This window comes from Lactuca virosa, chromosome 3 (assembly GCF_052849685.1).
Source record: "Lactuca virosa cultivar CGN04683 chromosome 3, Lactuca_virosa_CGN04683_v6, whole genome shotgun sequence".
Lineage (NCBI taxonomy): Eukaryota > Viridiplantae > Streptophyta > Magnoliopsida > Asterales > Asteraceae > Lactuca > Lactuca virosa.
The window spans coordinates 102,402,667-102,412,981 of NC_136428.1; the positions used below are offsets into that span (position 1 = coordinate 102,402,667).

Consider the following 10,315-nt stretch of genomic DNA (forward strand, 5'->3'; position numbering starts at 1 on the left):
GTATTTTCAATATTAATCTTTAATAATTAATACCCTTTTAGTTTCAAAAAACATTAATTATCAAAGTCTAGGATCCAAGTTGCAAACAAATAAATGGTTAGGTACTTAGGTATCCTTTATCCAATCCATATGAATTCAACTCGGTAGATATCGATTATCAATTATATCTTACCATATAATTCCTAGATTTATGGGATCGCTAATAACAAATTTAATTAGACATGTTTGATCTCATCTATGCCTCAGAACTCTCTTGCTTAGGTATCATTTATCACAAAAGATTTCTGATCAAATCGTCCAATTTGAAAAACTTGTGTAATCGACCTATATCTTGGTTATAGAAATTGCGAATACACCCCGGCTATCAAAAGATAACACTAAGTGGTTAGGTATCCTTTATCCCACTAATGCATACAAGAGACGTGCGAGTGTTCTTCAAAAGGATTGCATAGATTTGAGGTTTGTAACGAAAGAGTTTTTATATGTTTTATAATTCTAGTTTAAAAACATATGATATCATGATTATTACATGTATATAATAAACCATGGTATCAACTTTCAAAAGAAAATCACTTTTAAAGGTTCTATATAAAAAAACTAGTTTTTATATAATTTGACGCAATTCAATTTTAATAACCGGTATTAAGTTTGAATGCATTTGGACATTTTACATCTTTAATAAAACTTCATTTTATTACTTATATATTTGGAGTTTGTATAATTTATAAAAATCATCATTTTATAACTTATATTGGAGTATTTCAAAATTTGCCGTTATTAACGATTTAATAAAACCAGGTTTTATTTTTAAAATAATAACTTGTTACATCTTATGTCTAATTTTGAAAACTCAAACTCCATGTGATGTTTATTTTGTCCAAAATTATTTTAGCATGTGAAAAACTAATTTTATCAACCACACAAAATAATGCGTAAAATAAACAACACAAACATACATAAAAAAAAGATATGTGCATAAACATAACCAACTAATGACATTTTTGTGAGCCAACACAAAAATGTCAAGTCCATTCTTAAAGGGACATATAAGGGGACCAAAAACTTCTTGTAATGTTGTTGTAGAAGCTCTCACTTGAGTAAACACTCATTACTTACAAAAGATTGGAAAAACTTCTTGAAGGCTAAAATTCAGCAACTGTCGCTAAAAGCCAACAACCCTTTGTGAACAACATTAGTGACACTTTTCAGAAAATGTCACTGAAAATCCTGCACACCTTTTAAACTTGAAAATTGCTCTTTTGTCTTCAAAAAATGGTTCCAACTTGATTTCTTGTTACATTTTTGTACAAATAAATTAATTCCAAAAACTAATCTATTACTTTACAAAAATAACCAAGAAAAGCTAATCTATTTAATTATTACATATCATATGAATAAATAAATTATTATAACCATTTTATAACAAAAATAACTAACACAACAACATAACAACACATTAGTCATTGACTAGTTTATGCATATCATATACATCAATATGTACATCAAACAACATTTGTTTTTCTAAGACAACTTTAAATGACAAAAGATGCATAAAACTTTTGTCACATAACATAAAAAAAAGTTGTCATAGAAAATATGTATGAACTTATTTTTATATAAAAACAAGTTATTCATATTCTCCAAAAACTAAGATTTCCAAAAATCAAAAAATCTAACCAAAATTGCAAGGTGGCTCTGATATCAATTGTTGGGTTTTAGTTCAAACATAGTTTCATAAACTTTAAAAATATGGCAACGGAAGACTTTAATTTTGAAATAACTTAAACATTTTATACCCACCAAGGATCTTCTTGCAAGTTATAGAAAGATTAAAACACCAACCAAAGAAGATGTGAAGAAATAAAAACCTTTATAGTTCTTTGGGTCCTCTTGGAAGGCTTGGAAGTCGATGAAGAATGTTGAACCTTTGAGACACCAACAATGACTTAACTTGATGTAGATGCTAGTCCAAAACTCTTAAATCCTTAAGCTTTAAGTTCATAACCAATATGAACTTAAAAAAGGCTTGAAGATGCAAGTAACTTCAAGTTTTCTAACCAAAACTAGAGAGAGTGATGGAGAAGAAACAAGTTTCGGCCTTGCATCAAAGAAGAGAATGAGCATACTTTCAAGAATGCAAGCCTCTTATTTATATGCAAAAAGTGAAGGTATTAACCATTAGTCCTTAGCACTTTAAGCAAACTTGTCCCCATTTTCATAAGCATGTCTCTCATGCCTTTAAAGCATGATTAAACAAGTCATGCACTTCTTCTTTTTATGCAAATCTCAAAAATTGCATAAAGAAGAAGAGTTTGTTTATATTTTATAAACTCAAAGTTTATAAGATATAAACTTTGTCTTTTCCTAAAAGACAAAAAGTTTAACTAGTCCAAAATGTTGTACAATCATACCATATGATATATTATGTTACTTGCTAATGAAAATTATTATTTCCATGAAATAAACAATTTCCAATTTTATTATAAGAGTTTTATTGAATATTTATTAAAATCAATTTCTAATAATAATCAATTGCATCAAGTTGTTGTTAGTGTGACCCATTAGTATCATATGTTATTTAGCAATATCACTTTAATATGAATCTTGAGCATACTAGATCTTTCAAAAGCAAGAGTAACCTTAAGCTTAAAGAAGATGACATTTTAAAAGTTGATGTGCCAAATACCGTGATCAAATTGTATTTAGTGGAGTCGGTAAGTATGCAGATGGTATATTTGTCGACGCCGAAGGAGCTGGTACGGTGGCAAGTTGAATTGAAGCATTCGTTGACTTTCAAAGTAGTTAACCAAAGAAATGAAGGTCCAAGTTTGAATGTTGACTTGAATGATGTGGCAAATAGTGTAGATGTGGCAAGGAAACCTGTTAAAACAAGTCTAGGGGACTAAATAGACAGGTTGTCTACAAGTTCGTTCCCTCATAAAGCCACAAAATAAGTTAAGTGGTTAAATGGGTAAACCCCAGAAACTTAATATGGCATATATGTCATTTTCCCTTTTATTTAAAATTTTCCGTTTTATGTAGTTCTCTTTATTTGTCGTTTTCATGAATGTAATCGTTTTTATGTTTTTTTTTTGTCATTTTTTAGAAATGTAATCTTTTTAAGTATTTTTATTTATTTGTCGGTTTTTAGGAATGTAATCGTTTTTATTAAATTAATAAATTGTTTTTTATTTAATTACATTTTATTTAATTAAAAACAAAAGTGTAGTATGACACCCACCAATTTTGTAGGGTAAAACAAAAAAATAACATGACATTGCAAGTGTGGTAAGTATGACATGTCACCTACCAGCCTTAGATGCAATTTTTCCAATAATATAGTGGTTTTTGTTTTGAAAAATATGAGCGAATTAGAAGTTCTACGATTTACGTAAATCTTTAAGTTCTCTCTCTCTCTCTCTCTCTCTCTCTATATATATATATATATATATATATATATATATATATATATATATATATATATATATATATATATAGAGAGAGAGGTTTAGGTTCTATGGAAAACAAAAACCCTAAAAATCTAAAAAAAAATACTTAGAGATCACAAAAAAAAAATTGAATTTTTTTATGAAAAAATCGCAGCTTTTAGTATAAAATCGCTGAAATTTTTTTTGAAAAAAAACCAAATTTTTTATTAAAAAAAATTGATTTTTTTTTCAGCGATTTTATACTAAAAGTTGCGATTTTTCTATAAAAAAATTTTAAAAAAAGTTTTGTGATCTCTAAGTATTTTTTTTATCCATTTTTATGATTTTTAGGGTTTTTTTGTTTTCCAAATAACTTTACCTATATATATATATATATATATATATATATATATATATATATATATATATATATATATATATATATATATATATATATATATATAATCAATGATGCATTTTATTTTCTATAAAGATGAACAAAAATTGAAGGGATTCTAGAAAAATATTTGTAAGTAGTTTTTCTCTCCAAGATCCCTACATCAAGGTCTTATTCCCAAATTATGTTATCTTAGTTAAGATAGCCGGTGTTGAAATGATTACCAAAAGAGAATGAACAATTACAAGGTGGCACTGGCATACGAGCTTAAAGCCAACTGAAGGTCCAAACTTTTACAAGATTGCTTTGAATCGTTTGGTAAAGAAGAAAGCATCCTTCTTGACCTACGTGCATGCATGTATCCAAAGCTGTTTGTATCCGTAAACGATAATAAATCATCTTCATACAAACCAAAACTAATGTTTGGTTCGTTAAATGCACGAGCATTATAGCCATGGAAATTGATGTTAATCCCATGATTATCGATTATTTGGTCGTAGGGTTGGAGGTAACTACTTATGTTGGCCTTTGTAGCTTGTAACAATAACCTTTTCTTCTTCATTCTTTCTCTTTTATGTGCGTTCTGATGACCACCCAATGCTTGCGAGGTTACGAACCCTTTGAAACAATACTGGCACTCGAATTTCCTTGTCTCTTTGGAATTCGCCATGGGGAACTTCTCTTTCTCACAAGAGATTGTGGTGGACAATGATCCTTCTTTGCTTAGCATCGAGCCATTTTTAAGAGGATCAAGCTCAAACCCGAATAGTCTAATCTTTCTGTCTGTGGATACTGATGAACATGAAGAATCTGCATCCTCTCTTCCCCATGTTGATGAAAGAAAATTAGACACAAGTTCTCCCATCTGTATATCTTATGACTTTATATGCTTTTTAAAATGATGTACCAAAGGGAGTACCACCCCTCCCTTTTATAGCAAATCAATTGGCTTATGAGAGTAAAATAGAAAACAGCTTTCATAATCTTTTTTGGCATCATGCATGTAGCATACATGTTTATATGTACATGCTCGTATCTGTTTAAATGTAAAGAAAGACAAAATGAAAACATAGAATAAAGGAGGGAATAGTCAAAGAGGTTTGTATAAAGCAGTATATGGTGAAGATCTCCCAGACATTATTGTAATAGATACAGCAGGAACATTTTCTCATCAAAGTGTATTAAATAGTGTTTGAGCACATCTAATGTTATAAACACATGGAATTATCGTACCATTTTTATCATTAAAGTAACCAACTATTCCGATTCTATGCTTAAAGTTAGGGACATGTTTTCTTAGTAATATTATACGAAAAAAAAAAAGTCAAAAAAAGAGGTTATATTTGTAATCACCTGGGACGAACAGCTTCATCAAATCTAGCGTATTGTTCTTTAATTAATATATATATTACTTTGATTGACAGTTGCATTCTGTTTGTTATCATGAAAAGACGCCAACCCTTTAAACAAGTCTTGTTGCACAAACATAAATAATACCGAGATTTTTTATAAGATTTAAATACAATACATCCATGTATTTTTTTTACCTATATATATTGTAATTTATTGCAATTTTAGGGTATTTGAATTTGTTAAACTTAGTTAGAAATAAACGGATTAATTAAATGGATCCCGCATAATTATAAGTTTCTAAATATCTTTCCAAATATAATTTTACAAGTTTATAAATTAACTTTTTTAAATTTTAGATTAACATTTTAAATGTAAGCATAGATATAGGATCCAACTACAAATTTTCTTTGAAACCCCTTATTGTCTTTTGGTATTTCTAAGCAATTATAAATTGTGAGATTGTGTTTCAAAGTAAAAAAATGATTTTGTTTTTAACAGGGTGGGGTGTCAAATCTCACAAAGAATTATTATTTTTATCTTAACTTTTACTTTTCCACAAAATATGACAAAAACACAAAACACGTTTACATTTCTTGATAATATATTAATATATTCCCTTTGTTTTTTAATTCGATAACAAGTTAAAGAATGTATTTTTCGTGTTATTTCATACAATGCATTTTAAAAATAAAAAGTTAAAAACCTCTGTCTAAATTTTTAATCAAATAAAAGATCAGCTTTTTGAAAATTTGTCCAATAATAATTAATCTTTTGTCTGAAACGAAAAAAAGTAAATAAACGTACATTTTTCAAACAATTTTCCATAAAACTGAAGACAGCCAAAAGTAAATTGTATAGTTTCGCCGGTTCAAACTTTGATATAAACAAGTTCAATTAGTACTTTTTATTGGGACAGTCAAAGAAGATTTGGAAGCGCATATAGAGGTGCACAAAAAGACCGGTCGGACAAAATATACTTATAAATCGCACCGGATATTTTTTTTTTTTTAAACCGGCAAATCTAATCTACCCCTAAGCTAACAACACCTATTCCACTTGCGTCCACGACGAGACTTGAACCCTCGACCTCAAAGAGGAAAGACACCACCTGATACCACTGGGCTACAAGCCCTTTTAAATCGCACCGGATCAAGATCAAGCTTCAACTGACTTGTTTTGGCTTTAATTGCACGACACCATGGACTTTGAATGGTTTAAAACTAATATTCCATTCGTCTAAAAATTATTATCCACATAAAAAAAACATACAGATTAAGAAAACATTAACTATCTCTAAATTTATTAATTGAAATGACAATTATATCATTTTGGTGCATTTAATTTCATCGTTTTGTTGCATTTAATTTAATGGTAGATTAACTAATAATGGGGGATATATTGATAAAAAAAATATATTTATTTTTAAAAGTAGGTTATTATTTTGGAACAAACCAAAAACAAAATATGGACTATTAATATGGAACCGAAAGAGTACTAAGGTCCTGTTTGTTTACCTCTTAATTGAAAATTAAGAGGCTGGCGGGTGTGGCATTCAGTTTGCATTCGGTGAACTCGGCGAACATCGGGCCGAGGCCGAGGCATGCAGAGCTCGGCTCGGCAACTCGGCGAGGATGAACCGATGAGAGAGAGTTTTTTTTTTCTTTTAACCCATTTATTACTTAAACCTCTTTTTCAAAAATTATCCTCTTTCCAAAAAATACCTAATTTCAAAAATATAACTGTTTTTTTTTTAATTTCAAATTTTAAACCCTCAATCTTCAACTATAAATACCATCATCATTATTCACTCTTCACCCTATTCAAATCTCCTTAATTCTATTCTCTTAACTTTCTTATTTTTCTATTTTTTTCTACACCTCATCACAAAAAAATGGTTATTGTTTGGTCGATCGAAGAAGAGATCTTACTCGTTCGTTCATGGATTGATGTAGCAGAAGGTCCACACCACAGTGACTACCTTTCAACTACTTTTTGGAGCAGAGTCGCCGACATATACAACCGCCAAGCCCTTCAACCACGAAGAAAAGATATACTATACACCAAATGGAGAAACGCACACACACTCGCAACTCGGTTTACTATTATGTTTCGTAAGGTGATGCATGATGCCGGAAATGGTGAAACGAAAATACTTTGCTACAATATGCTCTTGAGGCTTACCGTGTAGAAACTGGAAAAGATTTCAAGCTTGTTGATTTTGGCAAATTGTGAAGCAGAGCCCCAAGTGGTGTCAAATTTGAAGTCTTTGTCTTCTAATTTTTAGTGGGTTGTGTGTTTGAATTTCTAGTGTGATGTTTCTAAATTTCTAGTGTTCTTGTGATATATTTAATTTATATGTTTTTTTTAATTTCTTGTGTGATGTTTTTTTTTTTAATTTCTATGTTTGTTTTAATGGAATTTAAGTTTTTAAAAAAATAATATGTTTGCAATATTTATTTTCTAAATTAATTAAAGAAAATATATATTTAGCTTGACAAGTGTGGCAACCCGCGCCTAACAAATGACAAGTTTTGGCTAAAGTGTGACAAAAATGACATGGTGCCTACGTTGACTATGGCAAGTGTGGCACCACACTCACCAACCTTAAAAATTCAGATGTAAGGTGTTTGATAACCACTTATAAAATGCCTATTAATTAGATAAATACCTCTTAAAAAATCAGACATATATATATGTCTGAATTAAAGAAAAGAGGATTGTGCCCCGGATAAAACACGCTTTTTCTCTTTTCTTCTCTTACGAACGCACGTCTCTTCTCTTCGACGCCAATTCTGTCTTCCACCCCTTTCTCCTCGAGCTCCGATCTCGTTTGCCTCCGTCCGATCTGCAACGCCACCGACATCGCCGACTTCGCCTCCGCCTTCGGCTGCTTCGCATGTGCCGCCTTCGCCTCCGACATCTTGTGCAGGTAAAGTTTTTCTTTTTCTCTTGCTCTGTAATCCGAGTTTAATTCTTGAAAATTGAGTATCATAGTTTTTTCCACTGAAATTCGAGTATCATTCTTGAAATCAGACCATTGTTTTCCTTCTTTTTCCTTTTTTTTTGAAATCAAGGTGTAACATCCCGAATTTCAAGTGCGTCTCTTAAACCCTTCTCCTTTTCCAAGATTGTCAAGTTAAGCCCTTAATTGGAATATTAAGGCAAATGAGTACGCTGGGCGTACTGAAGAGTACGCTGCGCGTACTCATGCGCTTAAGTTGGACGCGGACTCGCCTAGGTACGTTGGGCGTACCCAGGGTTACGCTGGGCGTAGCGGGCCCAGATGCAAACCCTAATTTGTGGCTTTTACACTATAAAAGGAATGTTAAGGCCTTATCCTCAGCCACCATTTCAGAGAGTGAAACCCTAATAGAGAGCTACCATTCGTTCCTAGCTTGTGTGTGTGTTCTAAGCTTTAAAGTGCTATTTTAAGGTGGTGAAAGAGAAGAGGAGGCCATTTTAGGAGCTAGAAGTTGGTGGACAAGAGTAGATCCGAGTTCTACAGAGGTTGGAGCTTCTTTCTGAGGTAAAAAGCTCAAAGCTTTCCTTGTCATTTGTGATTTGTGCTTCTTGGACCAATTTTTAGGGTTTTTGGTCCCAAGGTGGAGACTTTATGAGCAAATGGTCTCCATTGGTCTAGATCTGCCATATTTCAGGGTAATATGAGTTGTATGTTCATAAAAATCCAATCTTGGACGTGAATATTGAGCCATGCATGAGATCTAGACCTTATGAGGAAGAAGGAAAGGTGTTAGAGTGATTAGGAACCTTTACAGACATGCAAAGGCTTAAAGGTCTCGACTTTATGGATTAAGTGGTCTTAGAGAAGTCAGATCTGGAGTTTGAGTTTATGTCTTAACCGTTTAAGACCAAAATCCAAGAAAGGCTGAAACTGAGACTTACGATGGGCGTAACTCTCAGAACACACAGTGTAAGGGGTTGAGACCCCGATTATGGATCGCCGGCGTACGCCCCGCGTACAAAGATGGTACGCGCCGCGTACTGCCTCCTGTTGACTTTCGTTGACTTTTAGGGTTTTGGTCAACATTTTGACTTTTGGGTCAGGGAGGGGTAAAATGGTCTTTTACCCTTCCGTGGGATTGTAAGAATGGATTTAATCTAGCCTTTGAGAGCCATTATTTATTTGAGAGTACTGTTTATGTGATTAGGCGGGGGCTAGATTAGTGTTTTCGTGTGCAAGATTATTCGAGACACCCGAGGTGAGTCTTCTCACTATACTTTACCTTGAGTGGTAATTAGAGTTATGTGACAGAGTATATCGTGTGTTATGTATGTGATGTGTTGCACTGCATTATTTCTATGTGATTTATGCCGTGTATGTTCTAGAGTTTACAGAGTTAGAACCGGAAGGTTCATAGAGTTAGGACCAGAGGGTCCACAGAGTTATAGCCTAGAGTGGCTAATATGTGTTATATGTGGTATTTTGGGGAACTCACTAATCATTTATGCTTACAGTGTTTTGTGTTATGTGTTTCAGGTACCAGTGAGGATCGCGGGAAGGCGCCGACATGATCAGTACACACTATTGGAGTTTTTATACATTTTGATCTTGGGATGTGTTTTTATGGATTTGATATGTGATACATTGAGATTTGAGAATATTTATGAATGAAATTACACTTTTAAAAGTGAAAAATTGTTTTAAAATTTACGGTGTTACACAAGGTATCAATTGAAAATCTGATATTGTTGTCTTCTCGACACAAATGCAAGAAAAGAAACTAAAATTAGATGTAAGTTGATGTTTTCTTCAATGTTTGTACAGGGATACACATGACATATGCTTGTTATTTTTCTTGAATATATGAACTGAAGTTGTGTTTTATTACTCCTACCATTTAGATAATGTGATGTTAGTTCATTTATTATTCTTTACATTATGAAATTATTGAAATTGCTTCCATATTTTGTTTTCACTTCATTCATTCATCTTCAGTTTATCAAAAATCACGACTCCTTTGATGCATTGTCTATTAACTTGTCATCGAGAATTGGCTATGTTGTTCCTCAATAGGTTGATGAGAGTGATCCAATACTATCTGCCATTAAAACAATATATGGTTCAGCTACTACCCTCCCATTGCCAACCACAACTCTAATACTTCCTTTAAAGCCA

The 10,315-nt window shown here is 32.0% G+C and overlaps 1 protein-coding gene across 1 annotated transcript; it reads right to left on the minus strand.

The window, feature by feature from the left end:
* Window positions 1-4,066: 4,066 nt before the first annotated feature.
* LOC145163890 (zinc finger protein 5-like) lies at window positions 4,067-4,690 on the minus strand. Its single transcript, XM_079082639.1, has one exon. The coding sequence runs from the start codon at window positions 4,688-4,690 to the stop codon at window positions 4,067-4,069; it is 624 nt and encodes a 207-aa protein (XP_078938765.1).
* Between the last annotated feature and the right edge of the window lie 5,625 nt (window positions 4,691-10,315).

Bases quoted from the DNA above. Each gene is read 5' to 3' on its own strand.
- LOC145163890 (XM_079082639.1), bottom strand. From the start codon at position 4,690: ATGGGAGAACTTGTGTCTAATTTTCTTTCATCAACATGGGGAAGAGAG.